Raw genomic sequence first — 15,981 nt, 5'->3', positions numbered from 1 at the left:
TGCCCCTAGCCGGAGACCCCCAGTTCCATTCTCCCTTCTCCCCACTGCCACATTCGAGCTGCTCGTCGGTGGAGGGTTGGAGTGGGGGCTTCCCAGGGACCCTGCCCAATTCATCGCCCAGCCCCCACCGGACCCACCCCCCCATGCAGAAGAGCTTTGCCAACTCGGGGGTCCCTGCCCTGCTTTCACCGCCCACCGGGGCTGGGCACGCTGGAGGCCCGGGGGATACGTGAGCAGGTTCTGGGGTGCAGGTTGAAAGTCCCGGGGTGAGCTCAGCCCAGTCCCATCTCATCCCATGCAGGTTCTGCCACGGCCAAGCCTGAGCCGGTTCCACCGCCAGAGCAGATGGAGGTGCCTGAGATACCAGGCTGTGCCAGCACAGGTGGGTGCCAAGAGGGAGACTCCTGGTGGTCTCTCAGAGCTGGGTGGGGGGAGACACTGGCTGTGCCACTCTGTCCCCCCAGGGTGGTTGGTGGTCCCCAAGGTGGAGGCAAACTCCGAGGGTGATGAAGAGGAGCCGGGGGGCCCGGAGAGGAGCTGCTCAGGTGAGGGGACATGTTGGCATTGCTGGCATGCAGCAAAGCCTCTGCGTGGCCTGGCACAGCCAGAGCTCTGACCACAGCACGCTGGGGACATGCAGTGATAGTCACCCCAGTGGTGTTTACCCCAGTGATGATCATCTGGTGATGGTCACTGTGGTGCTGGTGTGTGCCCCACAGAGGACTGGCTGGTGAGGAAGGTGAAGGTAGAGGAGGAGGATGAGGAGTGGCCAGTTGGCACCGAAGCCCTGCTGGCGGGGCAGCCCCCGGCTGGCACTGTGCCCCATACTGCTGGCATACCAGGCTGCACTGGCAGCTGCAAACTGGAACAGCCATGCCCGGAGGAGCTGGGCTACGGCGAGCTGCCCACCTTTGCCACGCCACCATGGCTGCCACAAGGCCAGAGCCAAGATGGTGCCAGCGCCGAACCCGGCGGCTGCGAGCACTGCTTCCAGGCGCGGCTCGGCCTGCAGCTGCCGGCGGCTGACCCACAGAGCTGCGGTGCCGCGGCGCCCCTACGGCCCTTCACCTGCACCCAGTGCGGGAAGGGCTTTGGGAAGAAGGCGCACCTGACGCGGCACCTGCGGGTGCACACGGGCGAGCGGCCCTTCGCCTGCACCGACTGTGGCAAGAGGTTCAGCCAGAAGATCCACCTGCGCTCCCACCAGAAGACCCACACCGGCGAGCGGCCCTTCCCCTGCGCCGACTGCGGCCGCCGCTTCCGCAAGAAGACGCACTTGGTGCGGCACCAGCGCACCCACACCGGCGAGCGGCCCTTTGCCTGCGCCCACTGCCCGCGCCGCTTCGCGCACAAGCAGCATCTCCTCCGCCACCAGCAGCTGCACGAGGAGCCGGTGCCGGAGCCAGTACCAGAGCCGGTGCTGGCGCCAGTACCAGCAGATGGGGCCACGGCGCTCAGCGACGAGCAGAAGCCCTTTCCCTGCCTGGAATGCGGGAAGAGCTTCAGCTGGAAGAAGAACCTCTCATCCCACCGCCGGCTGCACTGCGACGGCCACCCCTTTGCCTGTGCCGAGTGTGGCCGTGGCTTCGGTGACAAGCGGCACCTGACGGCGCATCTGCGGTGCCACGCGGGGCTGGAGCCCTTCGCCTGCCCTCGCTGCGACCAAACCTTCAGCCACAGGCTGGAGCTGGCTGCCCACCAGCGCAGCCACGGCAGCGAGCGTCCCTTCGCCTGCCCGCTCTGCGCCCGCGCCTTTGCCCACCGCCAGCACCTGCTGCGGCACCAGCGGGTGCACACTGGCGAGCGGCCCTTTCCCTGCCCACAGTGCGGCCGCCGCTTTGGCTCCCGCACCAACCTGCTGGCCCACGCCAAAGCCCATGCCGGCACCCGGCCCTTCGCTTGCCAGCTCTGTGGCCGCAGCTTCAGCCGCAAGTCCCACCTGGCGCGGCACCAGGCGGTGCACACTGGCACCCGGCCTCATGCCTGCACCCAGTGCGCCAAGCGCTTCAGCTCCAAGACCAACCTGGCACGGCACCAGGCCGTGCACACCGGGCATCGGCCCTACGTCTGCACCCACTGCGGCAAGAGTTTCAGTCGCAAAACCCACCTGCTGCGGCATGAGCGCACCCATGCTGCCACCGCTGCCACCGGTACCACACCGCAGCAGAGCTGGCCGGGCACCACCGCCACAGCCCCTGCCACTCTCTGTCCCTGAGCACCATGGGTTGAGCACTGGGATGTGCCGGGGGCCGTGGTGGCTCCTGGCGGGGCTGTGTCCTCAGTGTCCCACACTGGAGCTGCAGCACGTGGCATGATGAGCATCCCCTGGGGTGCTAGAGCCAGCAGGGCTGGGGGCTGGGGGCAAACAGCGGCTCTGAAATGCCTGAAACACCTCAAAACTGGTTGGGCGTGTGCCACACTCTGCTCCAGGGCTGGCACACAGTGAGTTGGGGGTGCTGGGACCCCTGGGACAAGGGACTCCTCATGGCGGTGCCGTGGTGTCAATGAATCAGAACTGCCAATAAACGGGGTTTGGTTGAACCTTTCCGAGCAGGAGTCTTGGGGGACAGGAAGCACGGGCAGGGCTGTGGTGGCACCGGGACTGGGCTGGCATTGGGAACTGTGTGGGGACAGGAGCAGCCAGTGGTGGTGCCAGTGCCCAGCTGTGGCTACGGGGACACCGCTGGCGACACCAAGACCGCATCGGTACTGCGGTCTGCTTGGGGACAAGAGCCACTTTTGCCGGTACCTGGCCATGAGGATATCCCCGGGGGCACCAAGACCGGGTCGATCCCAGGGGCTGCTCAGGGACAGGAGATACCGGTGCCCGCCATGGGAACACCACCGGTGACATCGATCCCCAGGGACACTGGAATGGCGACGGTACCGGGGCCTGCCTGGTGGCACCGGCCATGGCAACATCTCTTCCCGGGGACATGGGAGGCGGGGCGGGGGCGGTCGCTCGTTTCCGTGGCAACGGGGAGGCGGGGCCGAGGGGCTGTCGGGAGCGGAGAGAGCGGGGAGGGGGCAGGTGGGGAGCACCGGAGGGAGGGGTCTAGGGGAGACCCGGGGGACACCGTCAGCAGCTGAGTGAGCACAGGGTGTCCGGGGAGCAGCGGTAGACCGCGGGAGGGGGGAGAAAGCATCGTGGGGAAGGATGGGAGTTAGAGTCTGGGGGATCGGGAGGGTACCGGGAACCGGGGATACCAAGGAGGGGGTGGGGGGAGGTCAGGGGCGCTGGGCACTGGGGAGCATCGGGAGGAGACGGGAGAGGAGAAAATACCGGGAGGTCGGGAGGATGTGCGGGGGGAGCCGGGGGGTCCAGCGAGCACGGTAATGGGAATGGGGGGTCCAGAGGGCCTTGGGAGGGACCCGGGTGCACAGGAGTGAGTGGGAGATCCGGCGGGGTCTGGGTTTGGGTCTGCAGGGGCGGTGTCTCTTGGGTGACACAAAGTTGTCCCCCACCAGGGCTCATCCCCTTCCCCAAACTGCTGCAGCATGGACGGTCGCGGGGAGGGAGCCGAGGAGCACCCCCAGGATTCCCCCCAGGAGCAGGAAGATGAAGATGACGAGGAGGAGGAGGAGGATGATGAGGAGGGTGGGGTGCGGATCACGGCACAACTGCTGAAGGCCAGCAGCGGGGAATTTGCGCTGGAGTCCATCCTGCTGCTGCGGCTGCGCGGCCGCAGCATCGCCCACCTGGGCTGCTTGGGCGACTGTGCCAACCTGGAGTGGTTGGACCTATCCGGCAACGCCATCACCCGCCTGGGCCCGCTGGCAGCCCTCAAAGCCTTGGCAGTGCTCAACCTGGCGCAGAACCGCGTGGCCAGGCTGGAGCCACTGGCGTCGTGCCACAACCTGCAGAGCCTCAACCTGGCAGGCAACCGGCTGGGCAGCCTGGCACGGCTGCGCTGCCTGAGCGGGCTGCGGCGGCTGGAGAGCCTGCGGCTGCGCGACCCCCGCACCGGCATCGCCAACCCGCTGTGTGCCAGCACCCCGACATACCGCGCCACGCTGGCCGCCATGTTCCCCGGCCTCAAGTCCATCGACGGCGAGCGGGTGTCGGGGCGCGGCAGCGAGCTCTACCAGCTGTGCCGCGACCTCGACAGCTCGCTGGGACGTGGCGGCGCCGCCGGTGCCAGCACTGCCACCGAAGCGCCGCAGCGGGCGGCACAGCCCTGGGTGGAAGCGGGGTTCTGGGAGGCGCGGGCCCCACGGCGCAGCTCCATCGTGGAAGAGGCTTACCGGCAGTTCGGCGAGGCCCTGCGCGAGTGCCGCGAGCTCGGCCGGCGCGCCGACGACTCCATCGCCCAGGCACAGCGGGCGCTGGGCACCCGGCACGACCCCAGCTCCTTCGTTTTCTGAGACACATCCCCCACGCGCCGGGACCGGCAGAGGAGACCTCCGGCACCGACCCCCAGCACTGGATGCTGCCAGCGCCAGCCTGGCACAGCCCTCGATGCAGGGACAGTGAGGCAGCTGGAGGGAGACTGGAGCAGCCAGAGGGATACTGGAGCAACTGAAGGGATGGCAAAGCAACCATGGGGATACTGGAGTGACTGGAGGGATGCCGGAGTGACTGAAGGGGTGCCGGAGAAACCAGAGGGATGCTGCAGTGACGGGAAGGACACTGGAACAGCCAGGGGAATGCTGGAGCAACTGGAGGGGTACTGGAGGGATATTGGAACAGCTAGAAGGATACTTGAGTGAGTGGAGGAATACTAGAGTGACTGGAGGAGTTCTGGAGCAACTGGAGTGATGCCAGAGCAGCTGCGGTGAACCCAGCCTTGCCTGCAGCCTGGGGGGCTGCCAGACCCCCCCTGCCATGCCAGGGGTGAACCCCCAGAGCCAGGCATGCCTGGGCTGTGCCCCAAGCACTCCAGGAGAGGGGACAGCAGAGCCATGGCAGGAGTCAAGATGTCACAAGGAGCTTGAAGGCAGCCCGGGTGGCTGGAAGGAGCTGCATGGGGGTGCTAGGGGGTGCCATGGGGACCAGGGGAATACAGTGGGGCTGGGGGGACACTGTGGACTGAGCAGTAAAAGCTCTGCTGGCCCCCAAGGCTCTGCTCTGCTGCCTGCTTCTGTGCCCTGACCAACCAGGCAGGGGGGACCACCCATATCCCTGTCCCTCCTCTGGGGCTGGGGACAAGCAGTGGCAGGGAGGGAGCTGGCACAGAGTCCCCACAAAGGGACATGGGGCTGAGCCCTCCACCCACCCCTAGCCCTTCCAGTAGAAATAACAGTGACAGCAGGAGCCAGACTGGTGTTTACTGGTGATCAGACATCGACTGGTGAGCTGGGGTGTAGGGGTGAGCTGGGGGTTACTGGTGAGCCCCCGGGGAGGTGGCACTGGGGAGGTCCATCCCTTGGTGACACCAAGCTGGGGGGGCAGCAAGCAGAGGAGGGGACCAAGCTGGTCCCTTGTGGGGGCTGCTGGGGGGCTGCGAGCAGGGGGCATCTCTGTGTCCCTGGCATGTGCCAGGCTGGTGACAGCCACCTATTGTGGCAACCCCTTGGAGAAGGCAAACATGCCAGGGAGGTAGAACCCATCCCCGGCCTTGCCAGCTTCCTCCACCGCCCTGCACTCAGCCTCGTCACGGTGCTTGATCTCCTGCCGGGACAGAACCAGCCTGGTTGGCACTCACCCTTGCACTGGACAATGCCAGCATCATGCTGGTGGCATGGGGTGGGGGGGTCTTGGCTCACCTTGGCAGCGAGGTGGTGGCTGGGGCCACAGTTGTGGTACTTGTCCAGCACCTTGGGGATGTCACCACGGTCGAACTTGTAGCAGGCCAGGCAGACAGGCTTGCGCTGGGGACAGAGCGGGGTTGGCACTCCCAGGGACACTGTCACAGCACAAGGACAAGCCCCCTGCCCTGCCACCCCTTCCCCTGCCAACCCCAGCCCTGCTACTGGAGACACAGCAGGGCTTGTCGCCCCTTGGGGACACTAAGGACAGTCCCGTTCCACCCCCACCCTGCTGTTCGCCATGGGGCAGCAGTAGGCACAGCCAGGAGCCATCACCACCATGGGCTAGAGGCCATCGTCACCTCCAGCCCACTCAGCACAGCATGGTGAGATGGAGGGGCCCAGGAGGGCCAGAAGTGCCATGTCCCCATGGGATGTCCCCACAGGGTGTCCCCATGCCAGGCTGGCTCACCCGGCTCTCCAGGGGACGGCAGTTGTGCCGGCGCTGTGCCCGCTTGCTGCAGGATGTCTGCACCAGGCTGACCCGCAGCTGGACAAACGTTCCCGAGGAGTCTTCCTGGGGGACAGGGGGACACCCCTCAGCCCTGAGGGCACACACACAGGGCACTGGGTGCCACTGAAAGCTGGGGGAGCGATAGGTGAGGTGGCCATGGGCAGGGGAGAGGGGCAGAGTGACTCAAATCCTTCACAGTCCCCAGGGTGAATCCAGCCCAGCGACCCCATGGGGTGGTCCAAACCGGGGGCATCCCTGCAGGTTCCAGCCACTGCTGCTGGGTGCCTCCAGCTGCACCACGATGGCACCAGGCACCAGCAGTTAATGAGTAGCCGAGCTCTGCCAGCCCCTGCCCAGTGCCCCTGGTGACCAGCCTGGCCCCACTGGCCATGCCGGGGGGCTGGCACTGCACCAGCTGCCCCTTCCCTGTGTGACACCCCAGGCACCCACACCCTCCTTCCATGACACCCCAACAGGCTCCATAGGAACCCAGTACCCACCACCCTCCTTTCACGACAATGAATTATCTTCCATGACATCCCAGCACCCACCACCCCCCTTCTGTGACATCCCAACACCCCAACCCCCACCATGACACCCCAGCACCCACCAAGCTCCCTCTGTGACCTCTCAACACCCACCATCCCACTTCCATGACACCCCAAAACCCACCACTTCCCTTTGCCCAGCGTTTCAACACCCCAGCAGCCTCTGTAGCACCCCAGTACCCCTCATCCCCCTTCCATGACACCCAAGCCCCTCTCAAACCCCTGCCCCAATACCTCAACATACTCAGTGACCCACCCCCCACCCTCTCTCCATGGCACCCCAACAGCCTCCCCAGCACCCCCCACTCCCCTTCCACAACACCCTCCATAGGATCCTGGCACCCACCACCCTCTGTGACACCCCAACACCCACTCCCCCCCTTCCACGACACCCCAGCATCCCCCCACGCCTCCTCCACGTACTCCCAGCCACCTTTTCAACCCCTGCCCACAGCCACCGCCTCCCCACACCCCCACCCCGCGGAGGGGGAGGTCCGGTGGGGTCCGGTGTCCCCGGCTGCCTCTCCCCTCTCTCTCCGCGGTGTCTCCCCCTCACCCTCTCCACCCCCTCCACCGCCTGCTCCTTGAACAGGAACTGGACGTTGCTGCGGCCGTGGAACTGCTCCAGCAGCTCCCGCAGCACTCGCCGCTGTAACGGGGACTGCCCGCCGCTGGCCAGCGCCACCAGGGCCAGGCACAGGAGCACCGGCAGCCGCATCCCGGCACCGGCAAGAGGGCTCCGGGGGGAATCCGGGCCTCAACCGCCCCGCCGCGCCACTCGCTCGGTCATGAACCGATTTCCTGGGAACTGCCCTTTTTTTCCGCCCCCCGCCGCCGGTACGGCCCCTCCGGCTGAGCGGTGGGGGGAGGAGGGAAGAGGCTGCACGTAGCTCCCGGGATGACCCCGGGGCGGCCCACCCGGGAATGGGCGGGGAGAGGCACCGGGGAAGGGGAGGTCGTGTTTGGGGTGGGTTTAGGTGGGCGCAGACCCTTGAGACCACCGGGAGGGGACATCGCTGGCGGGCCCCATCCTCCGCCCTGCCCCGGCGCCCCCCAGCGTGGCGATGCACGGCGACCTGAGGGACGGGGAGCCCCCGAAACTGCGTGAAACGGGAAACCGCCCCGGGGGTCCCTCTGTGCGCGTGTGTTCGCCCCCACACACACTCGGGACACGGCTCTCGGGACACCGAGACAGGCACCGGGGACGAGAGGCCGGGCCCCGAGCCCGCACCGGCGGCTCCGCGGCGCCGAACTGGGACCGGGAGGAGGAAGGCCGGGCCTCGGGCCCCGCCTCAAGCAGAACCTGCTCTCGGCCCCGGGGCAAGCGCAGGCCCCGCGGGGGCTCGGTTGGGGATGGGTCGGACCACGACCAGGCATGGCCAGGGGAGGGCTGAGCCGCTGGGACGCATGCTGAGCACCCCGGTGGTTCCCGGGGGGCTCTGGCCCGAGCTGAGCCCCCCGGTGGCAGTGGGAAATGCTCCGGACCGGGTCAATTTTGGTCAGATTCTAGCTATTCCGGACCCTTTTTTGGCCTTTTGGAGCCAGTCTGTGGCCTCACTGGAACAGTTTGTGGAGATTTTTGTCAGTTTGCAGCCGTCTCGGTCAGTCTGACTCCATTTTTATGGCCATTTCAGGCCAGATTGTGGCTGCCCTAGTCATTTTGTGGTCCTTTTAGACTAACGTGCGGTTATTTGGTTCTAGTTTAGAGCCGTTTTGGACCAGTTTAGGGCCATGTTGCAACCATTCTGGGGAGTCTGTAGACACCCTGGACCCCATTGTGGCAGGATTCCCCCTCCCCCCGCCCTGATTGTGGCCATTTTAACGAGCAGCCATTCTGGGCAAGTCTTTAGCTATTTGGAGGCAGCTTGCGGCCACGTTGGGACACACTGTAGCCATTCTGGTAGCTTTCAGCATTCTAGTAACAGTCTGTGGATATTTTGGACCAGTTTGTGCCGTGTTGGGCCTGGCTGGTGCCGTTCTGCGCCAGTTTGTGGCCAGTTGGCGGCCATTTTGTTCCAGTTGGCGGCCTGGGGACGCTCTGGCCTGCGCCGCTGTCTCGATGGTACCGTTGTCCGCCCGCCCTACGGCTGCCGCCGCGGGACACGCCGCGTCACTCGGAAGTGCCCTGCGCTGGCCGCGGCCTCCTCCCGCTGCTTGACGTCATCGAGCCGCCGGAGCAGCGTCCGCCCGTGAGTGTCCCCGGGGAGGCGGCTCCGGGGCCCGGCGGGACAGGGGGTATCTTCTGTTCCTCCTCCGTTTCCCCGCGCTCACTCTCCGGCCCTCGGGGACCACCGGCAGCGCTCGCAGCCCGGGCGCCGTGACCTCCCCCCGGCGGGGTAGGGACGCTCCCGGTACCCCCCGGTGCTCCCCGCTGTCGCCGTGGCCTCGCTTGGGGCGGGGGGAGGGGGGTGTTGGGGGCATGTTTCGTGAATTCCCGGGGTGCTAGAAACGGGATCGGGGCGGGACAAGCGGCGGAGGCGGGGATCCGGCCGTGGTTGTCGTGGCGTGGGGAGAACCGCACCACACCCCCCACAGTTGTACCAGGGCCTCCCGGGCCGTGAACGACGTGGGGGCCCGTGCGTGGGGTCGCAACTCGGCCCCCCGGGTTGGCCTTTCCCATCGGGGGGCCCTGCCGTGGGGTTCGCTACCCGCTGAGGGGTTGTGATGGGGAGATGTGGCGCCGGGGGGGAAGAGGGGAATCCCAGTGCCGGGGGTGGGGGGCGGAATTACGGTGCCGGGAAAAGATCCCAGCTTCAGCAAGAGGTTCCCAGTACCGGGGTGGGATCCCAGTACCGGGGAGAGATCCAGTACCGGGGAGGGAGCCCAGTGCTAAAGAAGGAGCTTAATGCCGGGAAAGGGAGCCCAGCGCTGGGAGGCGATTCCCCATTTTAAGGAAGGATGCCGCTGCCGGGGGAGGGATCCCGGTGCTGAGGAGCAATTCTCGGTGCTGAGGAGGGATGCCAGTGCCAGGGCGGGCTCCCATCAGCCCAGCCAGCCGCTCCTAGTGCCCCTCTCCCCAGCCAGAGCCCCAGACCCGCTCTGGTTCGTTCGGCCGGTTTAAGGGTGCCTGCCCCCGGGCGTGTGTTTGGGGGTGGCTCTGGTGCCCCCCACGCCACCGGAGTCGGCGGGGCCCTGCCTTCGCCGTTCGGTTTCCGGGGCCGCGGTTCGCGGGGCCTGAGGGCCTGGACTACAAATCCCAGCAGCGCTGCGGGTGGGGAAGGTGCGGGGGTGGGGGGAGAGAATCCGGGGTGAGGGGCACCCCTGGAGCGGGAGGAGGAAGAGGAAGAGGAGGACGAGCAGGAGGAGGACGAGGAGGAGCAGCAGGAGGAGGAGGAGGAAGAGGGGGAGGAAGCAGCTCCGCGGCCTCTCCTCCCGCCTCACACCCGGCTCGCTCCCGCTGCAGGCCCCGCAGCAGCCATTTGGAGGCCGCGGCGGGGAGGCCGCGGAGCTTCCGCCGCTACCCCCCCATCCCCCCAGTCGCTGTGAGCCCCCCAAAGACACCCCCAGGGACGCCATGTCCGCGGGGGGAGCGCCCCAGGTACGGCTGAGCGGCCCCAGCGCAGCCCCCCGCTCCTCTGCCCTGCCCCGAGGCGCTGGGGGGGCTCGGGGCGGGTGGGGGGAATTTTGGGGAGAGGTTGGGATTCTTTGGGGGACTTTGGGGGCTTTTTGGAAGGCTTGGGGGCGGTTCTTGGGAGGGTTTGGGGATGTTGGTTTCGCGGGGGGTGTGATTGGGGGGGCGGGTTGGGATTTTAGGGAGAGTTTGGGGGGGGTTGAGGGTTTGGGGGGTTTCGGGGGTGTTGGGGGTGTTGGGCAGGGTTTTGGGAGGGGTTGGGGATTTTTGGGGCGTGTTGGAGGATGTGGGGGGGTCGAGAGGGGTTGGGGGATTTGGCGGGGACGTGTCGGGACCTCTTCTACAGTCTCTCTTCTCGTCCTTTGGTGCCGAGGGGCCGCGCTGCCCCCACAAGAGGTTTTTTGGGGTGGTAAATTGGTGCTTTTGAGGTTAGGGCAGCAGGGGGTGGGCACCGCGGGTGCTGCGGGGGGCGGGAGCTCCGTGGGTTGCAGGGAGGGATCCCCGCAGGCGGGAGTGGGAATGGAATGACAGCGGATCGGGGTCGAGCTTCCCGGGGAGAGTCTCTTTGGCTCCTTTTGGGTGGGCTCCGGGCTGGGGTGGGAACAGGGCTGGCTGATGGCACCCGGGTGTGGGGGCCGAGGGACCCGCGGGGAGGGCGGGGCGAGGGTGCCTGGCTGTGGTCCCGAAACTGATGCCTGGGAGGTGTCACCCCTCGGGGCCTCGCTCCTGCCCTCCGGGAGCGGAGCCCTGGAAAAAACAGAGGGGATGCCATGAGCTAAGAGTGCCCCTCCCCAGCCTTCAGAGTGGGGGGTGGGGGGGTTGGGCTCTCCAGGGTCCCTAGCCAAGCCCCCACCTCACTTAGAATGCACCCACTGCCCACCCTCACCTCACCCAGCCACCCAGGCGAGTGCCCATGCATGTGGCCATCTGTCTGCTAGTCCCTGTTGGTGCCAAAACCCAAAGAAACTTCCCCAAAAGGAGGCTGGGGAGGTGCCTAATTTAGGGGTATCCTCTCTTCACACCTCGGAGCAGCCGGCCCATGCCCTGAACCTACTGCCGTACCCACGGCTGAGTGAGGCACCCAGAGCTGGCCACCAGCTGGATGCCACCGAGATCCCTGCCGACCCCTGCACAGGTGAGCACAACTTGGCAGTGCCAAAACCACCGGAATCTGGAGCTGGCATCTCCAAAGGGCCTGGAATGGGGCGTTTCTGGGGAGCGGGGGAGGCAGCTGGGCCTTTGATCCTTAACTTCACCCCCAGGCTGAACAGAGATGAAAGCGCTGCCCTCAGATCTGGCTAATTTGGGGAATTTTGGCTAATTTAGGGGAATTTGGGGGAATTTGGTGACTCTCCATGATGAGCAGCTGGTGTCGTACCCCCCCACCAGGTTACAGGTTCTTCAAGCCTGGGGGGCTCTTTGGCATCAAGACTCCGGACGAGCCCTACGGAGACACGCGGCCGATGCAGGAGGAGAGCAAGAGCCTGGCTGGAGCCTGCGCTAGTGGGTGCCAGGGTAGGGACTCGGGGTGGGGTGAGGGGGCTGCTTCTGGGGGAGGAGGCCATTTGGGGCTGTTTTGTGGTTGCTTTTATGTAAGTTTGGAGCCATTTGTGACCATTTTGGGCCAGTTTGTGGCAGTTTTGGCCAGTTTGTGACCATTTTGGGGCTGGTTTAACCAGTTTGCAGCCATTTTGGCCATTTTGTAGATGCTTTCTGGCCGGTTTGCAGCCATTTTGTGAACATTCTTGGCCATCTTATGTCCATTTCAAGCCAATGTGCAGCTCTTTTTGCCAGTTTGTGGCCTTTCTGAGCCAGTTTATGGCCAGTTTGTAAGCCTTTTGTATCAGTTTATGTCTTCTTTAATCCAGTTTTCAGCTCTTCTGGTTAGTTTGGGGCCACTTCAAGCCAGTTTCTAGTCCTTTTGGCCATTTTGTGGCCATTCTGAGACAGTCTGTGGCCAGTTTTCAGCCCTTTTGGGCCAGTTTGTGGCCATTTTATGCCAGTTTGCAGCAATTTCAGTTAGGTTTGCAGCCCTTTTGGCTAATCTGTGGCCATTCTGAGCCAGTTTGCAGCCCTTTTGGTGAGTTTCTATTGCTGCTGGCACCGCTCAGCGAGTTAGGGCTGGAGCAGGCACTGGGCCAGGCTTTAATCCCTCCATATGTCCCAAACTGATTTAGTATTGGCCCTTCCCACGAGAACCCAGGGTTGGACTCAGTGATGCTACAAAGACACTGAAATTCCCTTCTGCTGCCTCTTTTTGCCCCCCAGTGGAGCCCGGGCGGGTGAACAAAGTGGAGCAACCTGAAGAGAAGCCTGTGGTCACTGCTGGCTCTCTGGAGCTCTACCCCACAGCCACCCCCAGCAGCTCCGGCCGATGGTTCCACGGTGGGCAGCGCGTGCCGGAGCGGGCAGGCGGCGAGAGAGACACCAACACCACCAGTGCCCTCAGCCCGCTGCCCACGCGGGTGGGCTGCTGGGCGCCCCAGGCCGGCAACGGCCCGTTCCGGTGCTCCCAGTGCGGCAAAGGATTCCGTCAGAAGCAGAGCCTGATCACCCACGAGCGCATCCACACCGGGGAGAAGCCGTACCGCTGCGGCGACTGCGGCAAGAGCTTCAGCCAGCGCCCCAACCTGCTGACCCACCGTCGGGTACACACCGGCGAGCGCCCCTTCCCCTGCACCCAGTGCGGCAAGAGCTTCAGCCAGAAAGCCAACCTGCTGGCACACCAACGCATCCACGCTGCCGGGCAGAAGACGCTGGGCGAGAATGAAGACGGCACCAAGCCCAAGCTGCGGGCGCAGTCGCGCAGCTACCAGGAGGACACCCCCTTCGTGTGCCCTGAGTGTGGCAAAAGCTTCCGGCAGAAGCCCAACCTGATCACGCACCGGCGCATCCACACGGGCGAGCGTCCCTTCACCTGCTTCTTGTGCGGCCGCAGCTTCAACCAGAAGACCAACCTGGTCACCCACTACCGTGTGCACACCGGCGAGCGCCCCTTCGCCTGCGCCCAGTGTGGCAAGCGCTTCACCCAGAAAACCAACCTGGTCACCCACCAGAGCACCCACACCGACCTTCGGCCCTTCCCCTGCGCCCAGTGCCAGAAGTGCTTCAAGGACAAAGTGTCTCTCAAAGCCCACCAGAAGACCCATGCCCCGCGCCAGCGGCGCTGCCCCGGTCGCAGTCCCGCTATCTGCCTGCCCTATGGCACCGCTCCCACCTTGTTGCAGCCTGCAGGGGCTGAGGGTGAGCCCCACTTCACCCCCATGCCACCGCTGCCTGGCCAGAAGCTGACAGAGGGGCAGGAGCTGTATCCGTGTGCTGCTGAGAAGGGCTTTGCCCCCAAAGAGTCCCTACTGCCCCCCCAGCCACCCACGCTGGGCGAGCAGAGCTTCCCCTGTGCCCAGTGCACTGAGGGGTTTTGCCAGAAGGTGACCCTGCTCCGGCCACCACACCCTGAGGCTGCTGGTGGCTGCACTGCAGCGTTCAGCCACGGCCCACACCACCTCCTGGGGCACCTTGGAGTGCAGCCTAGCCTGGGCGATGCCACTGCCCCAGCTCCCCCAGTGCCCGGGGCTGAGAAGCCCTTCATTTGCAATCAGTGTGGCAACAGCTTTGGGCTCTGGCTGGCACTGGTGGCTCACCAGAAGAGTCATGGCGGGCAGAAGCCGTACAGCTGCCCTGAGCATGAGAAGAGTTCAGGTGAGGAAGAAGAGCTGTCCCCTAAGGAAGACCCTGACAAGCTGGAAGACGGCAGGGCCTGGCTGTGTCCTGACTGCGGGAGAAGCTTCGCCCAGTACGAGCGGCTGGTGAAGCACCGGCAGAACCACCGCGGCCACGGGCCCTACCGCTGCGATGTCTGCGGCAAGAGGTTCAGCCTGAAGACCAACCTGGTGACTCACCAACGCATCCACACCGGCGAGCGCCCCTTCACCTGCGGTGTCTGCGGCCGCCGCTTCAACCAGAAGGGCAACCTGGTCACCCACTACCGCACCCACACCGGCGAGCGCCCCTTTGCCTGCACCCAGTGCGGCAAGCGCTTCGCCCAGAAACCCAACCTCCTGGCGCACCAGAAAACCCACAGCGGGCGCCAGCCTTTCTCCTGCCTCGAGTGCCCCAAGCGCTTCAAGAGCAAGCTGTCTCTGCGGGTGCACCAGCGCATCCATGCACCAGAGAGGCCACCAGGCCACCAGCACCCTGCCGCTGCCGCTACCGGGCACCCCGCCAGTCCCTACCCCTGCGGGGCGGAGCCTGGTGAGGAGCCTGGAGAGCTGCAGCAGCACCAGCAGGGTGTGGGTGGTGTTGGTGGTGGTGTTGAGGGTGTTGGTGGTACTGGTGGTGCTGGTGTTGGTGGTACTGGTGGTGCTGGTGGTGTTGATGCTGTTGGTGGTTGTGTTGGTGGTGCTGGTGGTGTTGCTGGCGGGGTTGGTGTTGGTGGTGCTGGTGTTGGTGGTTCTGGGGTTGGTGCAGGGGTTGGTGTTGGCAGTGCTGGTGTTGCTGGCACAGTTGGTGTTAGCAGTGCTGGTGTTGCCGGTGCTGGGGTTGGCGCTGGGGTTGGTGTTGCCGGTGCTGGGGTTGGCGCTGGGGTTGGTGTTGCCGGTGCTGGGGTTGGCGCTGGGGTTGGTGTTGCTGGTGCTGGGGTTGGCACTGGGGTTGGTGTTGCCAGTGCAGGGGTTGGTGCTGGGGTTGGTATTGCCGGTGCTGGGGTTGGCGCTGGGGTTGGTGTTGCCAATGCTGGGGTTGGTGCTGGAGTTGGTATTGCCAGTGCTGGGGTTGGCGTTGGCGGGGTTGGCGTTGGCGGGGTTGGTAGTGGGGTTGGCATTGGTGGTGCTGGGGTTTGTGGTGCTGGCGTTGGCGGTGGGGTTGGCGTTGGCGGTGCCGGAGTTTGTGGGGTTGGTGGTGGGGTTGGTGTCGGCGGAGCCGGCAGTGGGGTTGTTGGCGGTGAGCGGCCGCACGCCTGCAGCGAGTGTGGGAAGAGGTTCCGGCAGAAGGTGAACCTGGCGGTGCACCAGCGGACCCACACCGGCGAGCGGCCCTTCCGCTGCCCCGACTGCGACAAGGGCTTCAGCCAGAAAGCTCACCTGCTGCGGCACCGCCGCACGCACCCCGGTGCCACCCCCGTGCCCGCCTGCTGCCAGGGCGCCTGCCCGGCGCACTGCCAAGTGCCAGCCGCCAGCACCATTCCCCTATGCAAAGGCTCAGAGCCCCAAGCCGTGCTGCTGCCCCCCTGCTCCCGCGCGGCCCCGCATGGCACACAGCCCCCGGCCCGTGCCGACAGCCCCTCGGGCGCCGCCGACATCCTGCTGCAGCTGATGCAGGAGGAGCAGCAGCTGGCACCAGGCAGCCAGCACCCTCAGGATGGGCCCGGGGAGCACTGTGCCCCTTGCAAATGTGCCGAGGGTGGGGAGGGTTTGAGCCCAAAGCCCCCAACGCTGCCCCCACCATGCTGCTGTGCCGACTGCCTGGGCCAGCGGCAGCTGCTGCCCAAGCCGCAGCCTGGCACTGAGCTGTGGGGCAAGTATGGGGCCTGCGGGCGGAGCTTCGAGGAGAAGCGAGGGCTGCGGCTGCCCGAGCGGGCACACGGTGACCAGAAGCCCCCTCCCTGCCCCAGCTGCCTGTGACGCTGGCACCGCTGCCCAAACCCTGCCAGGCACCGCTGCCCA

The 15,981-nt window shown here is 65.8% G+C and overlaps 3 protein-coding genes across 3 annotated transcripts; 2 read left to right on the top strand and 1 right to left on the bottom strand.

Moving 5' to 3' along the window:
• Positions 1-246: 246 nt before the first annotated feature.
• On the top strand, positions 247-15,939 carry LOC128898283 (zinc finger protein 850-like). Its single transcript, XM_054171167.1, has 5 exons — positions 247-545; positions 720-2,131; positions 12,808-14,958; positions 15,265-15,480; positions 15,790-15,939. Exons 1-5 carry the CDS (start codon positions 296-298, stop codon positions 15,937-15,939), a joined length of 4,179 nt encoding a protein of 1,392 aa, XP_054027142.1. The 5' UTR covers positions 247-295.
• On the top strand, positions 3,473-4,973 carry LRRC61 (leucine rich repeat containing 61). The gene has a single exon (XM_054171394.1). It carries the CDS (start codon positions 3,499-3,501, stop codon positions 4,363-4,365), a length of 867 nt encoding a protein of 288 aa, XP_054027369.1. The 5' UTR covers positions 3,473-3,498; the 3' UTR covers positions 4,366-4,973.
• On the bottom strand, positions 5,261-7,657 carry RARRES2 (retinoic acid receptor responder 2). The gene is made up of 4 exons (XM_054171395.1): positions 7,307-7,657; positions 6,161-6,265; positions 5,707-5,811; positions 5,261-5,611 (listed from the first exon to the last, which is right to left on the bottom strand). Exons 1-4 carry the CDS (start codon positions 7,466-7,468, stop codon positions 5,498-5,500), a joined length of 486 nt encoding a protein of 161 aa, XP_054027370.1. The 5' UTR covers positions 7,469-7,657; the 3' UTR covers positions 5,261-5,497.
• Positions 15,940-15,981: the final 42 nt, after the last annotated feature.

This window comes from Dryobates pubescens, chromosome 21 (assembly GCF_014839835.1).
Source record: "Dryobates pubescens isolate bDryPub1 chromosome 21, bDryPub1.pri, whole genome shotgun sequence".
Taxonomy (NCBI): Eukaryota; Metazoa; Chordata; class Aves; order Piciformes; family Picidae; genus Dryobates; species Dryobates pubescens.
Note: the sequence above shows the minus strand (reverse complement) of the source record. Positions and strands in the feature narration are given on the sequence as shown.

Coding starts and splice junctions, on each gene's coding strand:
- LRRC61 (XM_054171394.1), top strand. CDS start 3,499: ATGGACGGTCGCGGGGAGGGAGCCGAGGAGCACCCCCAGGATTCCCCC.
- RARRES2 (XM_054171395.1), bottom strand. CDS start 7,468: ATGCGGCTGCCGGTGCTCCTGTGCCTGGCCCTGGTGGCGCTGGCCAGC. Junction 6,266..7,306: donor CGGTGGAGGGGGTGGAGAGG/GTGAGGGGGAGA, acceptor CCTGTCCCCCAG/GAAGACTCCTCGGGAACGTT. Junction 5,812..6,160: donor GCCGTCCCCTGGAGAGCCGG/GTGAGCCAGCCT, acceptor CTCTGTCCCCAG/CGCAAGCCTGTCTGCCTGGC.
- LOC128898283 (XM_054171167.1), top strand. CDS start 296: ATGCAGGTTCTGCCACGGCCAAGCCTGAGCCGGTTCCACCGCCAGAGC. Junction 14,959..15,264: donor TTGGTGTTGCTGGTGCTGGG/GTTGGCACTGGG, acceptor GTTGGCGGTGAG/CGGCCGCACGCCTGCAGCGA. Junction 15,481..15,789: donor CCTGCCCGGCGCACTGCCAA/GTGCCAGCCGCC, acceptor TGCCTGGGCCAG/CGGCAGCTGCTGCCCAAGCC.